The following is a 26790-nucleotide window of genomic DNA, read 5'->3' as shown; positions in this document are numbered from 1 at the left end:
TGTGGGAGGGAAACCGGAGCACCCGGAGGAAACCCGTGCGGGCACGGGGAGAACGTACGGACAGCGGTGGGAATTGAAATGCGATCAGTGATCGCTTGTGCTTAGGGCAACTGTGCTAACCGCTATGATAACATGCTGCCTCTTGTCCTTGGTGTGAGCGGCCCTGAGTCTCTGGTTGCCTGTCCCTTTAATTCTCCATCACAAACCCACTCCCAGTCTGCTCCCGTTCCCACTCCCATTCCCAACCGTGATGTTGGCCTTATTCCAAAAAAAAACAAAGGAAGCCTGAGGAACTGAGGCTCATCTCCCAAACGGACTCCTTGGGATTTAATTTTGAATACAACAATTTCAAATAGCCCTTCCATAAGATGTTAAAACATAGGAGCATAATTAGACCATTTGGCCCTTTGAGTCTGCTCTACCATTCCATCATGACTGATTTATTGTCCCTCTCAACCCCATTCTCCTGCCTCCTCCCCGTAATGCTTGACACCATGGCTAATCAAGAACCTATCAACCTCCACTTTAAATATACCCAATGTTTTGGCACCCACAGCCATCTGTGGCAATGAATTCCACAGATTCACCACCCTCCAGCTAAATAAATTCCTCATCTCTATTCTAAATGGAATTCCCTCTGTTCTGAGTCTGTGCCCGCTGGTCCTCGATGTGATTGGTCATTGTAAATTGTCCCATGATTGGGTTAGGATTAAATCGGGGGGTTGGCCAGGGTTGCTGGGCGACGTGGTTTGAAGGGTCCCTCCCCTTTTATTCTCACATCTGACCCCCTTCTTTCAAGACCTAAATGCAGAATGAAGTGTAACAGCTACACAAAAAGTGCAATGCAGGCAGTCAATAAGGTGCAAGATTATAACAAGGTGGATTGTGAGGTCAAGTGTTCATCTTATTGTAGTACAGAACCATTTAATAGTCTTATAGCAGTGGGATAGAAGCAGTCCTTGAGTCTGGTGCTTTCAAGTTTTTGTTATCTTCAAAGTTCAAAGTAAATTTATTATCAAGGTACATATATGTCAACATATGCATCCCTGTGAATAATTTTCTTGCTGGCATTTACAGCAAGTAAAAAGAAACAAGAACAATAATGATAAATAAATTATCAATAAATGTGGAGAACATGAGATGAAGACTCCTTGAAAGTGAGATTGTGGGAACAGTTCAGTGGTGGGGTGAGTGAAGCTGAGTGAAATTATGCCCTCTGGTTCAAGACCCTGATGGGTAATAACTCTGATGGAAGTGGGTTGAAGAGAGAATATTTGGTGTGAGTGGGGTCTCTGATTATGACAGGGTCAAACTACATGATGACATCTTTACCGAGTTAGTGGGAAGTACAGACAAGGTCCGCGGAGGGGAAGTTTGTTTCCTGCGATGTGCTGAACTCTGTTCATAACTCTGTCCAGAGTGCCCGTGGCTAGAATGTTTCCTGTAGTGGAAGAGTCCAGAACCAGAAGGTACAGCCTCAGAACACAAGGGTACCCCTCTAGAAAGAGAGAAGGGGGGAATTTCTTTAGCTAGAAGGCGGTGAAACAGTGGAGGCCAAGTCATTGGGTATATTTAAAGCAGAGGTTTGTTCTTGATTGGTCAGGGTGTCAAAGGATATTTGGAGAAGGTGGGAGAATGGGGTTGAGAGGGATGATAAATCAGTCATGATGGAATGGCAGAGCAGACTTGATGGGCTGAGTGGCCTAATTTACTTCCTATGTCTTATGGCCGTATGGTGTGGTCTTCCTTGCAGTCACAGGCAGAGCCATTGCCAAATCAAGCAGGGTGGAATAAACAAATAAACCTGTCTTTTGTTTTATTGAAGACCAACCTATGTCATCACAGCACCGAGAAAGCTGTCGACCACACTCAATATGACCTTCACCATCTGCATTCTGGAAAGTAGCCAGAGCCCTGTGACAATAACAGCCCGCATCAGCGACAAGGGCCAGAACCTCACCAGTACTGTGGACACCTTCCACCCAGGTAAGATGCCTTCTAAAGGGGCGCCGGGGAGGCACACATTCTGGTTCCAACATGCCAGTCTTTGGCCTTCTCTTTTGCCACACTCAGGGTGGAGGAGCAACACTTCACATTCTGCCTGGGTAGCCTCCAACCTGATGAGATGAACGTCAATTTCTCTTTCCAGTTACTTTTTTCTTCTTGCTTTTTCCCCCTCCCCCCTTCCCTCTTCTTCTATTCCCCAGTTTGGCCTCTTACCTGTTCTCCTCGCCTCTCTGTCGCCTCACCCCGGTGCCCCTCCTCCTTCCCTTTCCTCTGTAGGTATCTGCAAATAAGACAAAGTGAGGTGTTTTATGTTTAACGAAACACAGTAACACATTTTATTGACCTCCAAAACCTAAAATACAAAAGTGCGCTAAAAATCCTTACATAACAACATCATCACGTCAGACCAGCCTCTTAAAGCAAAACATGAACTCATTGTCGGTGGTTGTGAATTATGTAGATTTCTCCCAATTACGTTACCCTACAGTCAAATCATGTCTCCTATCAGATCCCTTCTTCTCCAGCCCTTTACCTTTCTCACCCACCTGGGTTCACCTATCACCTTCTTGCTTGTCCTCCTTCTTCTCCTGCCATCTTCTTATTCTGGCATCTTCCTCCTTTCCTTTGCAGTCCTGGTCAAGGTCCTCTTTGTAGTTGCTGCCTGACCTGTTGAGTTCCTCCAGCATTTTGTGTGTGATCCTCGGCAACACTTTTGTGTTTAGGTCCAGGCAGTCAATCGGTTCCAATAACCTTCCCTCAATGCCAACAACACAAATGAGACACACATTGTTCCAACTGCATAGACGCCAAGAAAGCTAACGCCTCTACTACAGAATCAGAATCAGGTTTAATATCACTGCCATATATTGTGAAACTTATTTTTTAGTGGTAGCAGTACATTGCAGTACATTATAAATAAAAAAAACTATACAATAAGAAATACATTTAAAAAAATTAAACTAAATTAAGTAGTGCAAAAAGAGAGTGGAAAAATAGTGAGGTATTTTTCATGGGTTCAATGTCCATTCAGTTATCTGATGGCAGAATGGAGGAAACTGTGCCTAAAGCATTGAGTGTGTGTCTTCAGGCTCCTGTATCTTGTCCTTGGTGGTAGCAACGAGAAGTGGGCTTGTCTTGGATGATGGGTGCCACCTTTCTGAGCTTCGCCTTTTGAAGATATCCTCACCGCTGGGGAGGCTAGTTCGCAACTTTCCACAGCTTCTTCTGATCCAGTGCAGTGTTGCCCTTCATCTCCCAGGAGGTTAAAGACACTTAGTGTGCTGTTATCGACCCTCACCAGTTTCTATTGATTCACCATAGAAAGAATCCTACCTGGATGCATTCTGGCTTTGTATGGCAACTGCTCTGCCTGTAGCTGCAAGAAGTTGGAGAGTAGTTGGTGAGGGGCAAAGGGGACACACCAAATTTCTTTAGCCTCCTGGTGAATGATGGAGCAGTCTCAAGGGGCCAAATGATGTATGCCTGCTCCAATGTCTTTTGGACACTGTCCAGATTTTTGCGGTGACTGCAACTTGTCAGGCAGAAAGACAGAGTTAAGGATACTTTTTGGGTTTAGTCAAGTGTCACGTACCCTGTGACAGGGGTTAAGAAACCACAGAGATGGAAAACACTTTGGAGTCTCGTATTGCTATAAAGTACTAATATTTATTAGTAACTACGCAATACAGTAATATGAATGTAGATAAATCAAATAGGTTAGCAATGATTATATATAAAAGTAAGTGTGGAATATATATGTATGAAAACCAAGCTTCTTTAAGTCTAGGGGTAAAAGGATACGATGTTGAGTAAGTTCAGTTCGTGGTATTTAGTTGAGTAGTGATATATATATATATAGAGAGAGAGAGTGTGAGTGTGAGTGTGTGTGTGTGTGTGTGTGTGAGAGAGTGTGTGTGAGTGTGAGTTGAGTCTTCAGGTGAGCTGACGCTGTCGATCTTCTCGTCGTCCTCCGAAATCCTTTACAAGTCACCGACTGTGACTTTAACCAGGGGGACCGGTCTTCTGTGGTGGAGCTATCACCCAGGCGAGGGTGGACACATGGACAACTCCCCACCAGTTAACCCCTTCTTCACCATTGGAATAGCAATTTGGATCGATCCGCCAGATCGATCCTCCAAAACCCACTTTCTCTGTGGGCACAACAATGCTCATTCAGTGTCCCGATCTTGTGTCTGAGGTCTGTATCATCTGACCTCCCATTTATTTCACCAGGCTGAGCATCACCTCTCACTCAAAGAGTCCCTCCCTCCTTTGTCTGTAAAGGAGTGCACAAGCAGGCAACATTTGGTCACCATAGCAACCTTCGAGCTGCTCGGTGCTGTCTCCAACTCCAAACTCAGTAAAAATCCAAAGTTACTTCCAATGCCTTAAAGTGACAGTCCAACTGTTCATCTTCATCTCTCTCTCCTTTCCAAACAAACCATCAATGATGGATGTCTCTCTCTGTCTCTCTTCAAACAGTTAATAGGGGCACTCCTGGATCCTCTCACACTCCCCTTCCTCAGGGAAAAAAAAATTGTCGAAGACGATTTTTTAAAAAATGTCCATCACAGGGTTTTAAACAATACAGGGAAAAAACATTAGGTGACAAAGAAAAATGGTTACAGTTTTCAACAACGTCTGGATAACTAATCAGCTATGATGTTATCAGTACCTTTTACATGTTTTATTACCAAATCAAATTCCTGCAATACTAGACTCCAATTTAACAACCTTCTATTCTTATCCTTCATTTTATTTAAAAACACCAGCAGATTATAACCCATGTAAACCACAAGTGGTCTCTGAGCAACAGAAAGGTTTTGAGGTCTCTAACCATAGGCCTCAAAATGTTGTAAAGCCAGAATAAGTGCCAATAACTCCTTTTCAACAGTTGAATAATTTTTCTGGTGTACATTAAATTTCTTTGAAAAATAAGCTACTGGATATTCAATGTCATCCACTCCCTTCTGTAACAGTACTGCCCCAGCAGCTTTGTCACTAACACCGGTTGTTATAGAAAATGGCTTTGAAAAATCAGGTGCTTTGAGCACAGGATGGTTTCCAGATGTTCAAATGCCTCCTGGCAAAGGTCACTCCATTCAACATGCCTCCATTGTTTACCAAATTCAGTACCATCATCAGGCTGATGAGAATATGAAAGAGGCCAAACAACCTCTTTATCAACTTTCTCCGACCTTCACTACGCCTTGCTTCCATCACATTACCACCTATACTTTAACTTGTATCCATGGCAACTTCCACTCCAAAACCAAACAATTCTTCCTCCTCTTGATAATATCACCCTGAATAACAGCATGATCTTGCAGGTGCTTACTTCCAAAGGTCCAGACAAAATCCAACAAACTAGTGCATCCTATCTCAGCAGGCCTTTGTTCTGCAAGCAGGGTCAAAGGTTGTGTAACCAATCCAACCTTTCCCAGCATTTTATCCAAAAGTCCAGGAACAGCACTTTTCCCATTACTTTCAGCAACATTGACCTCACCAGGTTCCATTTCATGACCAACTTTTAAAACATGGTCTACCTCAAATGACTGAGAATCCTCACTTTCCACTGGTACCAAGGTTAACCCCTTACTCACTGAACCAAGTCCATCTGACACAAAAGGACTGCATTCCCTTTCAACCAAGTCAGACACTTCAGACCTCAACTGAGCCTCAACACAAGGTTCAGAATCCTGTGAACTCACAGGTACTTCAACAACCTGAACACAGGCAATTGGGACAGCTGCCTCTTCTGGGCTGTCATCACTTGTCCCAGTTTCAAATTCAAGGTCGCTAGTTCAAGCCTTGGCTGAGGCGGCGTGTCCTTGAGCAAGGCACTTAATTACACATTGCTCTGCAATGACACCGGTGCCAAGCTGTATGGGTCCTAATGCCCCTCCCTTGGACAACATTGGTGTCATGGAGAGGGGAGACTTGCAGCATGGGCAACTGCTGGTCTTCCATACAACCTTGCCCAGGCCTGCACCCTGGAAACCTTCCAAGGCGCAAATCCATGGTCTCGCGAGACTAACGGATGCCTACAAAGTGATGGTTGGGGATCTGGAGGGGTGAGTTACAGGGCGGAGGTGTTGATTAGCCTTACTTCTTGGGGAAAGTAACTGTCTTTGAGTCTGGTGGTCCTGGTGTGGGCCAGGTAGCTTCCTCCCTGATGGGAGTGGGACAAACAGTCCATGAGCAGGGTGGGTGGGATTCTTCATGAGTGGACCTTTTCCGGTACCTTTCTTTGTATGTCCTTGATGGTGGGTAGGCTGCTGTCAGTGATTCATTGGGAAGTTTTGACTATCCATTGAAGAGCCATCCTGATCGCCACAGTACAAGCTCTGTACCATGTAGTGATGCAACATGTTTGGATGTTCTCTACTGCACATCTGTAGCATGGCCTGAGTCCAGCTCCCTTCAGCCTCCTCAGTAAGCAGGGACACGGGTGAGCTTTCCAGAATGCGTAGAATGTGTTCTGGGACCATGAGAGTTTGTGCCAGATGTACACTCCCAGGTGTTTGAAACTGCTCATAGTTTCCACTGCCAGTGTGAAGACGGCGGCGAATGGTGTGAGGTCTCCTGAGAACAATAACCATCTCTTTTATCTGACTGACATTGAGGAAGAGGTTATTTGCCTGGCACCGGGCCTTAAGCTCTTCCATCTCCTCGCTGTAGGCCGTCTTATTATTATTGATGATGAGCCCCACTACTGTTGTGTCATTGGCAAACTTGACCATGTGACTACTCGGGTGTTTGGTTGTGCGTTTGAGTGAGCAGAGTGTACAGGAATGGGCTCAGCACACAGCCCTGGGGCACCTGCATAGGGGACGATGAGGAGGGAGGAGTGGTTGTGCCTCTTGACTATCTCCGGGTCAGTTTGTTAGGAAGCCCATCACCCAGTTGAACAGTGGTGTACTTAGGAGTTTGTTCACCCATAAATTATCCCATAAATGCTTTGTTAGCCGAACAAATATTATTAAACTGGTTTGTGGTATTCATTACGAAATGGGTGCAGCATACACGTGTTTCATTGTGGTTCCCAACCTTTGTTATGCCATGGACCAAATCCATTAAGCAAGGGGTCTGTGGACCCCAGGTAGGGTACTTCTGCAACCATAGATCAATAGAGCACAGATACAGGCCATTTGGCCCCACCAGTCCATAATGCACTTGTTCCAATTTCCTGCATTCAGCCCACATCCCCAAGCCCTACCCTTCCACGTCCCCATCCAAGTGCTTCTTAATTGATACTATTGTACCTGCCTCAAACTCTTCCTCAAATTCTTCTTCTTCTTCTTCCATGTACTTACTAGATTCCTCATGATAAAATTGCCCTTCAGATCCCTTTGAAATTTTTTCCCTCTCAACCTAAACTTATGCCTCTTAGTTTGGAGTCCCCCTCCCCCGGGGCCATCCACTCTATATATGCCTCTCATAATTTTCAGAAGAAGAATACGAATCTGAACCAGGTTTATTATCACCGGCGTATGTCATGGAATTTGTTAACTTACCAGCAGCAGTACATAATAATAATAGAACAAAAACTGAATTACAATAAGTATATAGTGTACATTAAATAGTTAAATTAAATAAGTAACGCAAAACTAGAAATAAAAAAGTAGTAGGGGTAGAGCTCATGGGTTCAATGTCCACTTAGCAATCGGATGGCAGAGGAGCAGAAGCTGTTCCTGAATCACTGAGTGTGAGATTTCAGGCTTCTGTATCTCCTCCCTGATGGTAGCAGTGAGAACAAGGCATGACCTGGGTGATGGGGGTCCTTAATAATGGATGCCACCTTTTTGAGGCATCACTCCTTGTAGATGTCCCGGATACTGCAGAGGCTTGTGCCCATGATGGAGCTTACTGAGTTTACAACTCTCTGCAGCTTCCTTTGATCCTGCGCAGTAGCTACCCCCAATACCAGACGGTGATGAAACCAGTTAGAATGTAGAAATTTGCAAGTGCCTTTGGTGACATTCCAAATCTTCTCAAACTCCTAATTCTGAATGTTTCTCTAAAAGTCACCTCACATTCTCCTACTTTACAAGGAATAAAGACCTAGCCTAGGCAACCTATCCCTATAACTCAGATCCTGTAATCCTGACAACATTCTCGTAAATATTTATTGCACTCTCTCCAGTTTAACTACATTTCTTCTATAACAAGGTGACCGAAGAAGTATGCAGTTCTCCAGGCGCTGCCTCACAAACCATTTATACAACTGCGACACGATGTCCCAACTCCTGTAATCAAATCCCTGACTGACGCACTAAATTAGTTGAGATACAAGTAGTGTTAGAGTGAACGCAGAAGCGATCTGATGCGACAGAAGGTTTACGTTTGCAAAGCAATATAATATGGGTGGCAGTAGAAAGCAGAGATGTTACTGAAAGAAAATTAAGTGGTACTCCAGGAAGGGGAGTCAGCGAGAACACCACTGAGACAGGACCTTCATCCTATCTAGTCCATGCTGAACTGTTATACTGCCACGTCCCATTGACCTGCACCCAGACCATAGTCCTCCATATCCCTCCCATCCATGTACTTATCTCAACTTCTCTTAAATGTTAAAATCCACCACTTCCACTGGCAGCTTGTTCCACACTTGCACCACCCTCTGAGTGAAGAAGTTCCTCGCATGTTCCTCTTAAGTATTTCACCCTGAACTCATGACCTTTACTTCTAGTTTCACCCAACCTCAGAGGAAAAAGTTGGCTTGCATCTACCCTATCATCAGCATCATCATTGTGTGCAATGTTGTGTGACGTTAATGATTATGGGCTTTCTATGACATGATTGTTCTTGGCAAATTTTTCTATAGAAGTGGTTTGCCATTGCCTTCTTCTGGGCAGTGCCTTTACAAGACGGATGACTCCAGTCATTATCAACACTCTTCAGGGATTGTCAGCCTGGCGTCAGTGGTCACATAACCAGGACTTGTGATATGCCCAGCTACTCATATGACCATCCACTACCTGCTCCCATGGCTTCACATGACCCTGATCAGGGGGCTAAGCAGGTGCTACACCTTGCCCTAGGGTGGTCTGCAGGTAGCGGAGGGAAGAAGCACCTTACACCTCCTTTGGTAGAGACATATATCCATGCCACCACCCAAACCCTATCTATACCCCTCTGTGTTTGGTGTACCTCTATCAACTCTTCCCTTATTTTCCTGAGCTCCGGGGCATAAAGTCCTGATCTGTTCGAGTTTTCCCTATAACTCAGATTATCAAGTTCCTGCACCATACTTTCAACCTCTCCATTGTACTGTACATTATGCTGTACACCCAAAATAGTTCAACCTCCAGATATACAAGGGACTGGAAGTATATGCATTTGGATAGACAGGGAATGGTTAAGGATAGTCAACATGGTTTTGATCTTGATATGTTGTGTCTAGCCAATCTAATAGTGTTTTTCGAGAAAGTTACTGGAAAAGTGTATAAAGGAAGGGCAGTAAATGTTGTCTACAGGGACTTTAGCAAGGCCTTTGACAAGGTCCTGTATGCATCAAGAAGTTACAGTCGCTTGGCATTCAAGATGAGGTCATAAATTGGACATGACGGTAGTTTCATGGAAAAGCCAGAGAGTGGCAGTAGATGGTTACCTCTCTGACTGGAGGCTTGTGACTAGTGGTGTGCCACAGGGTTCGGTGCTAGGCCCATTGTTGTTTGTCATCTATATCAGCAATTTGGATGATAATGTGGTAAAAAGGATCCGCGAATTTGCAGATGACACCAAGATGACATTGCAGACAAGTGTAGTGTGTTGCACTTTGGGAAGACAGACCAGGATAGGACAGGATTTACACAGTGAGCAGTAGAGCACTGAGGAATGTGGTAGGACATGAGTTCCAGGAATACAGATACATAATTCCTTGAAAGTGGTGTCACAGGTAAATAGGGTTGTAAAGAGAGTTTTTGGCACAATGGCCTTCATAAATCAGAGCACTGGCCACAGGAAATGGGGTGTTATATTGGAGTTCTATAAGACATTGCTGAGGCTTAATTTGGAGTAGTGTATTGTGTGCAATTCTGGCCACCTATATACAGGAAAAATATCAATGGATGGGAAGTGTATGGATGGCTATGGTCCAGGTGTGGATCGATGGGACAAGTTAGGATAGCATCTTGGCAAAGGCTAGATGGGCCAAATGATCTGTTTCTGTGCTGCAGTGCTCTGTCACTCTATAATATGGCAGCCAAAGAGAGCATAGCAAGATTCCACGACAACTGGATCCTGAGCTGATATGGTTTATTATTGTCACACGTACCAACGTATATGCAGTGCCCACTGATGGCATGTTTATGGTCTTCTGCCACTGTAGCCCATCCATTTCAAGGCATTCAGAGATGCTCTTCTGCATATCATCATCATCATCAGCTTTGTTACTGGTCATGTTGTAGGATGTGGTGATTATCGTTGATTTGACCGTGATCATTCTTGACAAATTTTTCTACAAAAGTGGTTTTCATTGCCTTCTTCTGGGCAGTGTCTTTACAAGACGGGTGACCCCAGCCATTATCAATACTCTTCATAAATTGTCTGCTTGGTGTCAGTGGTGGCATAATCAGGACTTGTGATATGCAGCACCTGTTCTTCTGCACACCACTATTTTAGCGCGTGGTTATTTGAGTTACTGTCACCTTCCTATCAGTTTGAACCAGTCTGGCCATTCTCCTCTGATTAACAAGATGTTTTCACCCAGAAAACTGCTGTTCAGGATGTTGTTTGTTTATCATGCCATTCTCTGTAAACTGTAGAGACTGTTGTGCATGGAAATCTCAGGAGATCAGCAGTTTCTGAGATACTGAAAGCAGCCTGTCTGGCACCAGCAATCATAGAAACATAGAAAATAGGTGCAGGAGTAGGCCATTCGGCCCTTCGAGCCTGCACTGCCATTTATTATGATCATGGCTGATCATCCAACTCAGAACCCCGCCCCAGCCTTCCCTCCATACCCCCTGACCCCCGTAGCCACAAGGGCCATATCTAACTCCCTCTTAAATATAGCCAATGATCTGGCCTCAACTGTTTCCTGTGGCAGAGAATTCCACAGATTCACCACTCTCTGTGTGAAGAAATTTTTCCTAATCTCGGTCCTAAAAGGCTTCCCCTCTATCCTCAAACTGTGACCCCTCGTTCTGGACTTCCCCAACATCGGGAACAATCTTCCTGCATCTAGCCTGTCCAATCCCTTTAGGATTTTATACGTTTCAATCAGATCCCCCCTCAATCTTCTAAATTCCAACGAGTACAAGCCCAGTTCATCCAGTCTTTCTTCATATGAAAGTCATATTTCACAGTCAAAGTCACTTAGACCATATTTCTTCCCCATTCAGATGTTTGGTCTGGAAAACAACTGAACCTCTTGACCATGTCTGCATGCTTTATACATTGAGTTGCTGCCACATGATTGGCTGATTAGAAATTTGCATTAACAAGGTGTACAGGTATACCTAATAAAGTGGCCACTACGAGTAAGTACAGGTTCTTCTGCTATAACAGGATTGCCAATGGTAAGCTGTTCAATAGTCTTATAACAGTGGGATAGACCTGTCCTTTAGCCTGCTGATAAGTGCGTTCATGCGTCTGTATCTTCTGCCCAATGGGAGAGGGAAGAAGAGAGAATGTCTGGGGTGGGTGAGATCATGCTGTCTGCTTTACCGAGGCAGTGAAAAGTGTAGACAGAGTCCATGGAGGGGAGAGTGGTTTCTGTGATGTGCTGAGCTGTGTCCACAACTCTCTGCAGCTTCTTGTCATGGCCAGAGCACCTGCTATACCAAACCGAGATAGGTTTGATGGGTAGAATGCTCAGCAGTGGAATGGAGGCTGCCCTTGAATCTGTTGGTTCATGCTGGCAGCACGTTAGAGCAGAAATTAGGTGGTGAAGCCTCAATGAATCAAGAAAAAAATGAGTATGGAGTGTGTCCAGGAAAAGCAGAAATAGATAACAACAGCATTGGTGTAGTTCATTTGAGTTGGTATCATTTATTGTTAAGCAGGGTGTCCAAGGAATTCAAACCTACATCCACCAGTAACTAGAGTATTCAGTGTTTGTTCTGGTAAGATCATTGAACTTAAACACGCCACTGCATTTTTCATTTGTGGAGGTAGTGTTGTTTGCCAGTGTGATGTGGAGATGATATTTCCTGTAATGGGGAAGTCTCGGACCAGAGGTCTCAGCCTCAGAATTCAAGGACATCCCTTTAGGACAGAGATGAGGGGGGATTTCTTTAGCCAGATGCTGGTGAATCTGTGCAATTAAAGTGGAGATTGATAGGTTTTTTAATTAGTAAAGATGTCAAAGTTCACAGGGAGAAGGCAGGAGAATGGGGATGAGAAGGATAATAAATCAGCCATGATGGAATGGTGGAGCAGACTCAATGGGCTGAATGGACTAATTCTGCTTGTATGTCTTATGGTTATATCCTGCCACATATCAGTGCCAACTTGTCTTCTTGAGGCCTGTTGGGTCACTATGGAGGCTTAGCGGTTAGCGCGACACTATTACAGGTCAGAGCATCGGAGTTCAAAATTCATTTCCGACATCCTCTGTAAGAAGGTTTGTTCGACCCTTCCTGTGTGCATGTGGGTTTCCTCCGGGGGCTGTGGTTTCCTCCCACAGCGCAAAGAGGCACCAGTTAATTGGTCATTGTAAATTGTCCTGTGACTAGGCGAGGGTTAAATCTGTGGGTTGCTGGGTGGCACAGCTTGCACGGCTGGAATGGCCTGTTCCACGCTGCATCTCTAAATAAAATAAATAAATTAAAGCTTGCAGGGTGGATTTGCAAAAATTATAGCATCTTAAGAATAAAAACACTAAAGCTATAAAGATCGGTCGGAAGGGATGGGGTGGGGCATTGAATATCGAATTGCAGCTCGTTTCTAAGCAGGCTAGAAGCAATAATACCAAGATGATGATTAACTGACTCACTAAAAGCATTAATTTAAAAGAACCACATTGAAATTGATTAAAAATAATCTTATATCAGTTTCTGTTTACTGCCTGAAACAAGAGCACAGAAGAATAAGGCTTTTCTTTTGGTGACAGGATTGTATGGCATATTTGACGCTATATATTGCCCCCTCCCCCCCAAGTTAACCAACATCAACTATTAACAAGCTTGAGTTTCCAAAATGTGTGTGACAGAGGGAAATCTCCACCCTGGGGAATATTCCTAAACAATACCTATTGGGCAGTCTTTGCCTCTTGCCCAACAAGTCTGTTTTCTAATGGTGTGCCTTAAACCTCTTCTACTCCTGAAACTGATAGTGCAATTGAAAGGTGGGCTTGCTTCCGCATTTCTTCCCATTATCTCTCTCCACCGAGACCAGAGACTTAAGACATTGCTATTGTGCAGAGAACAGAGGGTTGACAGGCTGTTTGAATAGTTGGGTGTCACTGGTACTTTACGTGTGAGGGATCAGGTTTTAAAGAACTTTGTTAGCCTTTTCCAGAGGTAATTAGAAGAGCCATAAAAGCAACCAAGGAAATCTAAGCTGGTATTATTTCCTTTTTACACATGCATTTCCCTTCTCAACTCCCATGATCTGTGCATTCTGCTCCTTTGGGGAGTAAGCATGGGAGTGAGCCAGGCCACCATCTTTACTTTAGTTACTAATTTACTTGGTTCATTACTACGTTGTTTGATGACTAACTGGTACGGCAGAACATTGTGGGCCGAAGGGTCTGGTGCTGTGCTGTACTGTTCTGTGTTCTATGAGAAGACTGTGGCTGAGCGTAGCTGGTCTTTGCCTCTGAATCAGAAGCAGTTTTATTATCACTGATGTATGTTCTGAAATTTGTTGTTTAGCAGCAGTATCGTGCAAGGCAAAAAAAAATATAAGTTCTGATTTTAAAAAAAGATCAGAATCAAATCCAGGTTTATTATCATGACATTGGTCATGAAATTGGTTATGATGAGGCAGCGGTACAGTGCAGTACATAAAAATCTTTAAGGTATAACAAGAGATGTAAATGAATAAATAAAATAGTGCGAAAAGAAAGCAAAGGGAGTCAGCAAACAACAGGAATACTGCAGATGCTGGAAATTCAATCAACACACATCAAAGTTGCTGGTGAACGCAGCAGGCCAGGCAGCATGTCTAGGAAGAGGTACAGTCGATGTTTCAGGCCGAGATTCTTCGTCAGGACTAACTGAAGGAAGAGTTAGTAAGAGATTTGAAAGTGGGAGGGGGAGGGGGAGGGGGAGATCCAAAATGATAGGAGAAGACAGGAGGGGGAGGAAACCAAGGCACCCAGAGGAAACCCACGCACACACAGGAAGAACATACAAACTTTCTTATAGAGGATGCAAGAATTGAACTCTGAATTTCAATGCCCAGAGATATAATAGCATCAAGCTAAACACTATGCTACCATGGAGCCCAATCTTATTGTTCACCTGTACTGCACTTTCTCTGTGGCTGTTACACTTCATTCTGCATTGTTATTGCTTTACCTTATTCTGGCTCAATGTAATGATCAGATCTGTATGAACAGTATGCAAGACAAGCCTTTGTATCTCAATACATGTGACTGTAATAAACCCATACTAATACCAAAATACTGGGAGGTAAGTCAGGTATGAGACAGAAGTTGTCTTTTTATCTGCTTTAAGAGTCCAAGAAGAAAATTAAACCATTCCAATATATTGATAAAGACAGAATGGTTGGTAAAACCAGAGGACCATTGGAGAGTTTGAGATATAATAGTAGGCCATTTCATCACCACTGGAAACGAGTATCTGACCTGAACACATCTCCCAGTATTGGTTCTTTACATTAGCATGTCACAGATTTCAAAGCAAAGATCCATGCACTACGTATTTAAACGTGATGAGGGTTTGACATTCAATGAGTTTGTTATACTTTATTGTTTACCTGCACTGCACTCTTTCAGTAGATTTTACACTGTTTTTGCATATACAATAGATTCTGGTTAATTAGGTCATTGATTAATTGGGGCAGCTGCTTAATTGGGCCAATTCTTAAATAACAAAAACTAATCAAGAAAACAGCTGGGATTCCCTTCATTTACTTGGGATATTATGATGAACAGTTTCTAACGAGGATCAGTCACATACACTTGTGTGGCCATTAAACACTACGCTTTGCTTAGACAGAAAAGTTTTCAACTAGCATCAGTTGTGTGTGTTCGTGTTCTAAAAAACAATGGTTTTTGTCACTGATTGTTGGTGAGATATAAGCAGCTGGACAATTCAGAACCGTTTTGCTCACTGCAGTTTCAAGCATTCAGGCTTGGAGATGCCAGAAATGGCCAGGAGTGAAAATAAAATGATTTCTCTACTTCAACAAGTTAGGAACTACAAATATTTGAAGGTATTGACAATCAGCTTGAATGTTACAAGGAAAAAGAAGATTTGGAGGATGTAATCTTCGACAGCATTGTATGAAGGCAATCAGTCCATTATCTACAGAAGATGTCTGTCCTGATTTTGTTCATTTACAGTAAATCAAAAGAACAGGGCAAGGATGAATTTCTCCATTGATTAGGAATGAATACTGGTTTATAGCACTGTAATAGTATTGATAGTGTTCCAATTTGTTCTGTATTCCATTTAAGTGTTATAATTTGTTACTCAGTTAAATGGTAGTTTGTCTTTTTTATACCTTTTTAACTATTTCCATGTAACTAGCTAATTGGGACAGCATCCAAAATGTACTGGGCCCAAGGTGTCCCTATTAAGCAGAATCTGCTGCATTTATATCTTTTGATTCTTATAATTTATGGAATATTTTACGTATTGCACTGTACTGCTACCGCAAAACAACAACTTTCATGACATATTTCAGTGATAATAAAGCGATTCTGGACAGCTGGACAGCCACTCAGGACCTGGCCCTATTCTGTTTCCTTTCTCTTCTATATGTTAAGAATGATTTATTATTAATTTTACTGTTTACGGTTTTTATTGCTTTTGCATAATTTGTTTTTTTTTTGCACTTTGGCTGTTTGATGGTCTTTGTGTGGAGTCTTTCATGGATTTTATTGTGTTTCTTTGTTTTGTGGCTGCCTGAAAGAAGATGAATCTCAAGGCTCTGTATGGCATACATACATTGACCAGAAATGTACCTTGAACTTTGAATCACATTTCATTTTACACTGATTATTTTCAATAACTTTCACCAGTTTATTAACTGAAACTGTGTTTGGACTTTGTTTCTTTCAGGTAGCATCGGAAAACTGGTTCTGCCCACAGTAAGTATTTCAGCCTGGAAGTGAAGGAAGTAGTTTAGATCCTGATGAAGGTTCTCCGCTCGAAATGTCGAAAAGGCTTATTCCTCTCCTTAGATGCTGCCTGACCTGCTGAGTTCCTCCAGCAGATGTTCTCCTTCTTCAAAGAACTCTGTTTCCTTTCCTCCACCATCGATGCTTCTCTCACCCACATTTCCTCCATTTCCCTGACATCTGTGCTTATCCCATCTTCCCGCCTTTGTCCTCACCTACCACCCCATGAGCCTCAGCATCCAACACATCATTCTCTGCAAGCTCTGCCATCTCTAACACCAAAAACATTACTTCCCACCCTGTACCCCCACTCCCCTCTTTCCACAGGGATTGCTCTTCTGTGGTTCCCATTTGTCCTTCCCCACTAATTTCCCTCCTGATGTATATCCCTGCCAGTGCAAGTACACCTGCCCATTCACCTCCTGGAAAGGAAGGGCCTTTCACCTACCAGCTTGTACTCCATCCCCTTCCCCTCCCTCCCCCGCCCCCCCCACCACTTTCTTATTCTGGCTTCTTCCACCTTTCTTTCCAGTCTGGGCCCGAAATGTCGACTGTTTGTTCATCCTTATAGATACTACCTGACCTGCTGAGTTTCGCCAGCATTTTGTGCGTGGGTTAGTTTAGATCCAGTGCAGTGTTTAATGAATGACTGATGTATTCTAATTGCCATGTTAAAAATTAAAGATTAATTCTGGAGACCTTGGTATGCAGGTACACATGTCCTTGAAAGTGCCGACACTGGTAGACATGGTGATGCAAGTGTTTGGCATGCTTGTCCTCAACAGTCAGGATGTTGAGTCCAGGAATTGAGACATCTTGCTACAGCTGCACAAGATGTTAGCAAGACCACATTTGGAGTGCTTTCTGCAACTTTGGTCGCCTTTCTGTAGGAAGGAATGGACTTCATGTGGTGGAACCATTTCTGCTGACAGGAGAAGGGGTAAAGGTGGGACACAGGTGCCTTAAAACCACTTCAGGAAGATAGGGCTGATCAGCCATGGTTGGCAGGTCATCTAGGAGAAAGAAAACTCTGATTTCAAACCTCCACTGCTTTATGCCTATACCCACTTACAGGGAAGGCTTCAGGAGTAAACCCTGTGGAAAAATCCAGAGCTGGATTCTCTAAGGCAATCCTACATTGAGTTCAATGCTGACTGGCAACTCTGGATATGCTGCTGGTAGCAAACTGTATCGGTCTATTTCACTCCTTTGGATCCATCAGCTGCGTCAGCCTGTTGCATAGACATCGGCTTGCTCTCCATATAGTACTGTCTGAATGTAGACAGTTAGCACGCAACATTCGTGGTCAATCCCAGGCAACAAAGGGTCCCCTCTCTCTATAGGAAGGATGTCATTAAACTGGAGAAGGTTCAAAAAAGATTTATGAGGATGTTGCTGGGATTGGTGGGTGTTATAAGAGGAGACTGGATAGTCTGGAATTTTTTTTTGCCTGGAGTGTAGAAGGCTGAGGGGTGACCTTATGGAGGTTGGTAGGGGCATAGGTAAGGTAAATATTCTTAGCCTGAAGTATTGTTGATGATCCCTACCACTCATCCCACAATCTATTTGACCCACTACTGTCAGGAAAAAGGTACAGGAGCATCAGGACGAGGACTGTCAGGCTTCTTCCCTCAGGCTGTGAGACTAATGAATACCCTGTCACCACCAAAGACCAGTCAGTAGGACAGCAAACTGTTTACTGTTTATCTGTGTTGTGCATGACATGCATTTTTGAATTATATTTTAAATTATTTATGGTAATATTTTGTTTTATGTGCTGTGTACGATGTACGTTTTGTGAGTGCACCATGGTCTGGAGGAATGTTGTTTAGTTTCGTAATATACATGTTTGGTTAGATGACAATAAACTTAATCTCAGTTTTATTCTCAGTATAGGGGAGTTCAAGGGAGGTTTAAAATGAGAGTGCTTTAAAAGGTGCCTGTGGGGTAGGATTTTCAGGTCATTCGCCACTTTCTTTTTTAAGTCTTTTTATTAATTTTCAAAATTATAAACGCAGTAACAATGTTGATACAAAGAGATTGGAATAATCTTAATAAACATATACAAAAAAGATTCTAAGTAACATAGGTATAATAGACTTCCAAACTCGTAATGAAATTAGTCATAAACAAAAAAGAAATAAAAAGGAAAAAAATATATAAACAAAGAAAGACCCCCAAAAGAAAAAAAAACTGAATACTGAACCCAAAAAAAAAACAGAACAAAACAGGGCTAGACCAATATCTTGAATCAGACATGTTCAGTAATGTCGTCAACTCCGCTCCTCTATTCATATAATTTAAGTTAATAAAAAAGATTCGGAAAGGTCAAATTACATCATATGAAAATGTTGCATAAAAGGGTTCTAAGTTTCTTCAAATTTAACCGAAGGATCGAAAATATCACTTCTAATTTTTTCTAAATCTAAACTTAATATAGTTTGGGAAAACCTTTGGAATGTAGTAGGAGGATTGGTTTCCTTCTAGTTCAATAAAATAGATCTTCTGGCCATTAAAGTAACAAATGCTATCATCCGACAGGCTGAAGAAGACAAAGATCTATGTTCTAACATTGACAATCCAAAAACTGCCGTAATAGGATGGGGTTGTAAATCAAAACATAGAACTGTTGAGATAATATCAAAAATATCTTTCCAATATTTTATCAAAAGAGGACAGGACCAAAACATATGAGTTAAAGAAGCCACCTCGGAGTGATATCTATCACAAATAGGGTTTATATGGGAATAAAAACAGGCTAATTTGGACATATGGGCTCTATGCACTACTTTAAGTTGTATTAATGTATGTTTAGCACATATAGAAGAAGTACTAATTAATTGAAAATTTTTATCCCATTTCTCTATAGGTAGACAAAGTTGAAGTTCCCTTTCCCATTCATTTTTAATTTTATCAGATATACCTGGCTGTAATTTCATAATTATATCATAGATAATTGCTATTAATCCCTTCTGAAAAGGATTTAATCCTAAAATTTTATCAATAATATCAGTAAGATATGAGGTCGGAAAGGTAGGCAATGTAGTATTTAAAAAATTCTTATTTGCAAGTATCTTAAAAAATGGGATCTAGGCAAATCAAATTTCTTAGGTAACTGCTCAAAAGACATAAAACAGTTACCCAGAAATAAGTCACGAAAACATATTATACCTTTCGATGTCCATATCAAAAAGGCTTGGTCCATAACCGAGGGTTGAAAAAAGAAATTAGATATAATAGGACTTGATAGCAAATTCATTCAGGCTAAAAATTTACAAAATTGAAACCATATTCGCAATGTATGTTTAACTATAGGGTTAAACATTTGTTTATTCAATTTAGATAGTGCAAAAGGAAGTGAAGTTCCTAAAATGGAAGCTAAAGAAAACCCCTGTACAGAATGGCCTTCAAGGTTTACCCAATGTGGGCTTGGAGTTATATTCCAATCTTGTGTCCAAAATATTAAATATCAAATATTAATTGCCCAATAATAAAATCTTCGGTGAGGCAATGCCAAACCACCATCTTTCTTGGATTCGCCACTTTCAAGGAATTTTTAACTTTTATTCTCAGGTCCAGCATTTAGCACTCAGTATAAAAGAAGTTGCTCCACACATCTCCTTTCAACTGCATCCTTTAATCTTCAATGCTGACCTCAATTCTATCGAAACAAAGGGAGCCAAGGTGGAGAATGGAGGCCCTCAGGCCATGGATGTTGTGTCCTCACTGTCTATGTTATCGATATGCAAGCCAGGGCAGTACGATATGGAGGGCAAGCTGTTACCCATGTAGCAGGCCTCCCCTCTCTACGCAGCTGATGAATTCAAAGGAATGGCAGAGACTGATGTGGGTTGGCATCAATGGTGTCACAGGAATTGTCAGTCAGCATTGAACTTATCTTAGGACTACTTTAGGGACTATAACTCCAGATTTTTCCTCAGGAATTTCTCCTGAAGCCTTCCCTACGATTGAGCGTCGCTGCAAGGCAGCGGAGATTTGAGATCAGAGTTTCCCATCTCCTAGATGGGCTGCCAAACATGGCTGATGAGACTCATCTACCGAAAGCGATTGGTTTTAAGGTGCCAGTAATTTGCCTTTGCCCCTGTTAGAAGGAACAGCTCCAGTGATCTTAGTAGCTAAGGCACACGTGAAGGCAAGGAGCTGGACTTGGTTGTCAGAGGCTATTTGAGACACATGCCATTGGGAACATTTAATAGGTAGTGGGAGCTCATCCCCACTAAAAGCAGAGAATAATATGCTGTCTTCACAATATTAATGACACTTTATATTGACATCATAAGTAGAGAGGGTCATAAAGAGAGCTTTTAGCACATTGGCCTTCATAAATCAGAACATTGAATACAAGAATTGAGATGTTATGTTAAAGATGACGAGGCCAAATTTGGAGCATTGTGCAGTGTCGGTCACCTACCCACAGGAAAGATGTCAATAAACTTGAACGAGTGCAGAGGACCCGAGTTATAGGGAAAGATTGAGTAGGTAAGGACTTTATTCACTAAAGCACAAGAAAAGAGGAGATCTTTTAGAGGTATAGGAAATTATGAAGGGTATAGATAGGGTAAATACAAGCAGTTTTCCCCCTCAGGCTGAGTGAGACTAGGAGAGGCCATGGGTTAAGGGTGAAAGGTGAAATATTTAAAATGAATTTGAGGGAAAACCCTCTTTACTCAGAGGATGGAGAGAGTGTTGTAGAAGTGGTGGATGCAGGCTCAATTACAACAAAGCAAAGTTTGAATAAGTACATGGATGGGAGGAGTATGAAGGACTCATGCAGATGGGCCCAGGCAGAAGAGCAGGTTGTCACAGACTAGATGGGCCAAAGGGTCTGGTTCTGTGCTGTAGTGGTCTATGACTTTATAACTGTAATATGGGTGTGTCGGGGGACAAATTGCTACAATTAGAATGATCGGGGTGATACACAGTTTTGACTGTTCGTCAGAGTAACTTTAATACTTGTAACTTCGTTCTTTCTTTCTTCATTCTTCAGGAAGGCTTGCCAGAAAACCAATATAACTTGGTGGTGGAGGGCTATGGAGACCAGCACTTACTGTTCTCCAACAGCATCTCTGCGGAGATTATTCCCGAGAGAATCTCCACATTGGTTCAGACAGACAAGGCGATGTACAAACCAGGACAGACTGTGAAAATGCGAGCCATCTGCATCTACACGGATTTGAAACCATACCTGGGCAAGATAAACATCCTCATTTATGTAAGTGTGTAACAGTAACAGTAACTTTGGTGTGACTAACAGTGATTTGAGTGTGCATGCTCTGAAAATCCTTGATCCTAATGGACTATTATGGACTGTAGTTTTTGATGGACTGCAGATCAAGGTCTCTTTGGGGACTGTTGCTATCGCTTGCATGGTGGGGAAGTGGTGGGGGAAAGTGTTAGTGTTTCTACTGCCACAAGTGGGGGGAGGGTCACTGCTTCCGCTGCTTGTGTGATGGGAGGGGGAGGGTGGTGTTTGGAGTTCTGATGTGTCTATCATTATTTCTGTGTGGTTTCTTGTTTCATGGATATATAACTATATAACCATATAACAATTACAGCACGGAAACAGGCCATCTTGGCTCTTCTAGTCTGTGCTGAACTCTTACTCTCACCTAGTCCCACCAAACTGCACTCAGCCCATAATGCTCCATTCCTTTCCTGTCCATATATCTATCCAATTTAACTCTAAACAACAACATCGAACCTGTCTCAATCACTTCTGCTGAAAGCTCGTTCCACAAATGGATGTTTCTTTGAAGAGTAAGAATTTCATGTTGTATACTGCATACACTCTTTGATATTAAATTGAGCCATTTTGAATCATGTTAGTTTATAGAATCAGATTATTAGATCAGACACGTGTATATCAAACATTGAAACATTCCTCCAACACCACTTGAAGTTAAACACACTCATATTAGTCATTGCCATCCTGGGGAAAAAGCATTGGCTACCACTTAATCTCTGCCTCTCATCAGTTCATACACCTCTATCAAGTCACTTCTCATCCTCCTTCGCTCCAAAGAGAAAACCCTAGCTCACTCAACCTATTTTCATAAGACATGCTGTCTAATCCAGGTGGTGTCCTGGTAAGCCTCTTCTGCACCCTGTTCAAAGCCTTCCAATAAAGGGAAGAGCAAAATTAAATGCAATAAATATAAGGATTAGCTTAATTTGTCATATGTACATTCAAACATCGAGACATGCACTAAAGTGCACTGTTTGTGTTAATGACCAACACAGATGTGCTGGGCGTAGCCTAGAATTGTCACCATGCTTCTGGCACCATCATAGCACGCCCACAACTCATTAACCCTAATCTCTGCTTCTTTGGAATGTGGGAAGAAACCACGGCACCTGGAGGAAACCCTCGTGATCACAGGGAGAACGTACAAACTCCTGACAGACAGTGGCGGGAATTGAACAACGGTGCCGTAAAGCATTACGCTAACCATTACACTACCATAGCACCCTTAAGTGTTACAGCTGGGATAAAGGCCATACAGACCAAGTATTCTGCACCAGTGTTGTACAAGAAAGTGACTGTTCTGCTTCCTCTCCCCCGTATGCTGCCTCCTCTTATCGTTTGGAGAAGACGATGAGGTGACCAAATAGAAGTTGATAAGATTGTGAGGGACATGGATAAGGATAGAGACCCAGTATCTTTCTCCTAGGGTCAAAATGCCCAATGCCAGAAGGCATGCATTTAAGGTGAGAGGGGTTAAGTTCAAAGGAGATGTGCAGGACACTTTTCTCCCCACCCCCCCCGACACGCGGATTGATGGGTGCCTGGAGTGCTCTGCCAGGCATGGTGGCATAGCGGTTTGTGTAACGCATTACGACAGCAGTGATCGGAAGGTAGTGGTTCAATTATACTGGAGAACAAATTTTTTCAGAAGTACTCTTTCCTCTGAATTTTTTTTTTAATAAACGATAGACTGCTTGAAGCTGAAACCAAATATACTTTTGGACTACTTGTATCATGTAGGAATTCGGAGAAATGAGAAATTAACTTTTATTGAATATAATGCATTTAATTGCATATTGGTGCTGACACTTTGCAATAGTTCAACTAAACTAAAGATGTTTCGTTGATGATTTTCATTGGTACTCAGTGTCTGAGGCTTCTCACTTAAGTGTCCAACAATAATCAGCCAACATTGATGGTTCCAGTTGCCCAGATACCGTTTCTCCATGCAATATCCGGCTGAAATCTTTCATCACTCTTATCTCTGACAGTGCCAAGATTTGCAGGGAAGACCAAATAGGAATGTAGAAAATGAATCTTTAGTGACATAGAAACATAGAAAACCTACAGCACAATACAGGCCCTTTGGCCCACAATGCTCTGCCAAACATGTACTTACTTTAGAAATTACCTCGGGTTACCCATTGCCCTCTATTTTTCTAAGCTCTATGTACCTATCCAGGAGTCTCTTAAAAGACCCTGTTGTATCCACCTCCACCACCATTGCCAGCAGCCCATTCCACGCACTCACCACTCTCTGCATAACAAACTTACCCCTGACATCTCCTCTGTACCTACTTCCAAGCACCTTAAAACTGTGTCCTCTTGTGTTAGCCATTTCAGCCCTGGGAAAAAGCCTCTGACTATTCACACAATCAATGCCTCACTCAACCTATTCTCATAAGGTATGCTTTCCAATCCAGGCAACATCCTTGTAAATTTCCTCTGCACCCTTTCTATAGTCTCCACATCCTTCCTGTAGTGAAGTGACCAGAACTGAGCACAGTACTCCAAGTGGGGTCTGACCAGGGTCTTCTACAGCTGTAACATTACCTCACGGCTCTTAAACTCAATTCCATGATTGATGAAGGACAATGTACTGCATGCCTTCTTAACCACACCGTAAACCTGTACAGTAGCTTTGAGTGTCCTATGGACTCAAACCCCAAGATCCCTCTGATCCTCCACACTGCCAAGAATCTTACCATTAATGCTATATTCTGCCATCATATTTGACCTACCAAAATGAACCACTTCACACTTATCTGGGTTGAACTCCATCTGCCACTTCTCAGCCCAGTTTTGCATCCTATCAATGTTCCACTGTAACCTCTGAAAGCTCTCCACACTATCCACACAATTGCCCAAAAATGGAAAAGGCTAGTGAAAGTGGTGGATACCACCCAGTTCATCACAGGTAAAGCCCTTCCCACCACTGAGCACATCTACAAAGAGCACTGCCGCGGGAAAGCAGCATCCATCAAAGGCTCCGCCATCCAAGCCCTGATCTCTTCTCACTATTGCCATCAGGCAGGAGGTATGGATGCCTTAGCTCCTACACCACCAGGCTCAGATACAGACTACTGAACAGCTACCTGACAACTGAACTTGAATCACCACAGGTCTAAACTGGGACTATCATTAGCAACCGCCACCATCCAGATCAAGCAACACACATAAAAAAAAATGCTGGTGGAACGCAGCAGGCCAGGCAGCATCTATAGGAAGATGTACAGTCAACGTTTCGGGCCGAGACCCTTCTTGAAAGAAGAGATATTAAGAGATTTGAAAGTGGGAGGGGGATGGGGAGATCTGAAATGATAGGGGAAGACAGGAGGGGGATGGATGGAGCCAAGAGCTGGAAAGTTGATTGGCAAAAGGGATACGTGGCTGGAGAAGGGAGAGGATCATGGGACAGGAGGCCTAGGGAGAAAGAAAGGGGGAGGGGAGCCCAGAGGATGGGCAAGGAGTATAGTGAAAGGGACAGAGGGAGAAAGAGAGAGAGAAATTTAAAAAAAAAATATAATGATAAATAAATAACGGATGGGGTAAGAAGGGGAGGTGGGGCATTAACAGAAGTTAGAGAAGTCAGTGTTCATGCCATCAGATTGGAGGCTACCCAGACGGAAAATAAGGTGTTGTTCCTCCAACCTGAGTGTGGCTTCATCTTTACAGTAGAGGAGGCCGTGGATAGACATATCAGAATGGGAATGGGACGTGGAATTAAAATGTGTGGCCACTGGGAGATCCTGCTTTCTCTGGCAGACAGAGCGTAGGTGTTCAGTGAAGTAGTCTCCCAGCCTGCGTCAGGTCTCGCCAATACATAGAAGGCCACATCGGGAGCACCGGACGCAGTATATCACCCCAGCCAACTCAAAGGTGAAGTGTCGCCTCCCCTGGAAGGACTGTCTTGGGCCCTGAATGGTGGTGAGGGAGGAAGTGTAAGGGCATGTGTAGCACTTGTTCAGCTTACAAGGATAAGTGCCAAGATAAGTTATTAACTTCAAACTTTTTACACAGTCACTCACAGAGTTGAACTGCATGTGCATGTAACGAGAGCTGTTTAACTCATCTCCTTCTACCTTAGGCCACAAACTTATCAATCACCCACGCTGTGGACACTTTCTGGAGGTCCAAGATTCGTATGTTCCACGACCACTGGACTAAGTGTGTAAATGGAGGAGGGGACTAGGTTGAAAAATAAATGTGCTAGGTTTTCTAAAATTGACTTATTCTACTTTAGGCTGCGAACTTAACAATCACCCCTCGTATGTGCTTTGATAATAAACTTACTTAGAACTTTGATCCTATGACATAGAGACCCACTTATAGTTTGTCTTCTTTAGCATTTTGGTTGTTTAAATATTTCACTTGTCATCCTCAAGGTTATCATCTCTAATTCTCGTCTCACCCTGTCACACACAAAGCCATGTTGACTAACCCTAATCATGCCCTCCCCACCATTGAATACATCTACATGAAATGTTCACAGGAAAGCAGGTCCATTACCAAGGATCCCCACCAGCTAGGCTGTGTTCACTGCGGTCACCAGGAAGGAGGTACAGTAGCCTCAGAATCCTTATCACCAGGTTGAGGGAACAGTTATTACCCCTCAACCATTTGGCCTTTGAACCAAAGGGGACAACTTCATTCAACTTCACTCACCCCAGCACTGAGATGTTCCCACAACCTGTGGACTCAATTTCAAGGGCTCTTCATTCATGTTCTCAATACTTATTGCTTACTTATTAATTATTATTACTTTGTTTTTTTTTCCTTTTTGTATTTGCACAAATTTTGTCTATCTTGTTGGGTGCAGTCTTATAGAAACATAACATTATGAAAGGGATAGATAAGATAGAGGCAAGAAAGTTGTTTCCACAGGTAACAAGACTAGACTGCTATTTCTTATGTTCTTAAGTTCTTTCATTGACTCTATCGTGTTTCTTTGCATTTACTGTGAATGCCCACAAGGAAATGAATCTCGGGGGGTATATAGTGACACACATGTACTTTTGATAATAAATTTACTTTGAACTTTGAACTACTTATATACCCTGTCCCTTAGAATACCTTCCAATAATTTACCCACTACTGACATCAGGCTCGCCAGCCTAAAATATCCCCTTTATTCATATTATGTCAACTATTTGACAAGCGCCCACCAACATTTATTTACTCCTGATGTGGCCAGTTCACAATTAAGAAAGCAGGCTGAGAGTCTGAGGTAACACAGAACATCTAATATTGACGTCAA

General features: G+C 42.7%; 1 protein-coding gene across 1 annotated transcript in view; it reads left to right on the top strand.

Moving 5' to 3' along the window:
• Positions 1-26790, top strand: part of cd109 (CD109 molecule) — a 265250-nt gene that overhangs the window by 6270 nt on the left and 232190 nt on the right. The window contains exons 2-4 of the mRNA XM_063054966.1: positions 1826-1986; positions 16209-16237; positions 21276-21500. Of these exons, the coding sequence (XP_062911036.1) occupies positions 1826-1986; positions 16209-16237; positions 21276-21500 (415 nt within the window). The remainder of the gene's footprint in view (positions 1-1825; positions 1987-16208; positions 16238-21275; positions 21501-26790) is intronic.

The sequence above is a fragment of the Mobula hypostoma genome, chromosome 8 (genome assembly GCF_963921235.1).
Source record: "Mobula hypostoma chromosome 8, sMobHyp1.1, whole genome shotgun sequence".
NCBI classification, from domain to species: domain Eukaryota; kingdom Metazoa; phylum Chordata; class Chondrichthyes; order Myliobatiformes; family Myliobatidae; genus Mobula; species Mobula hypostoma.
This window is presented reverse-complemented; position numbering and strand designations above follow the sequence as displayed.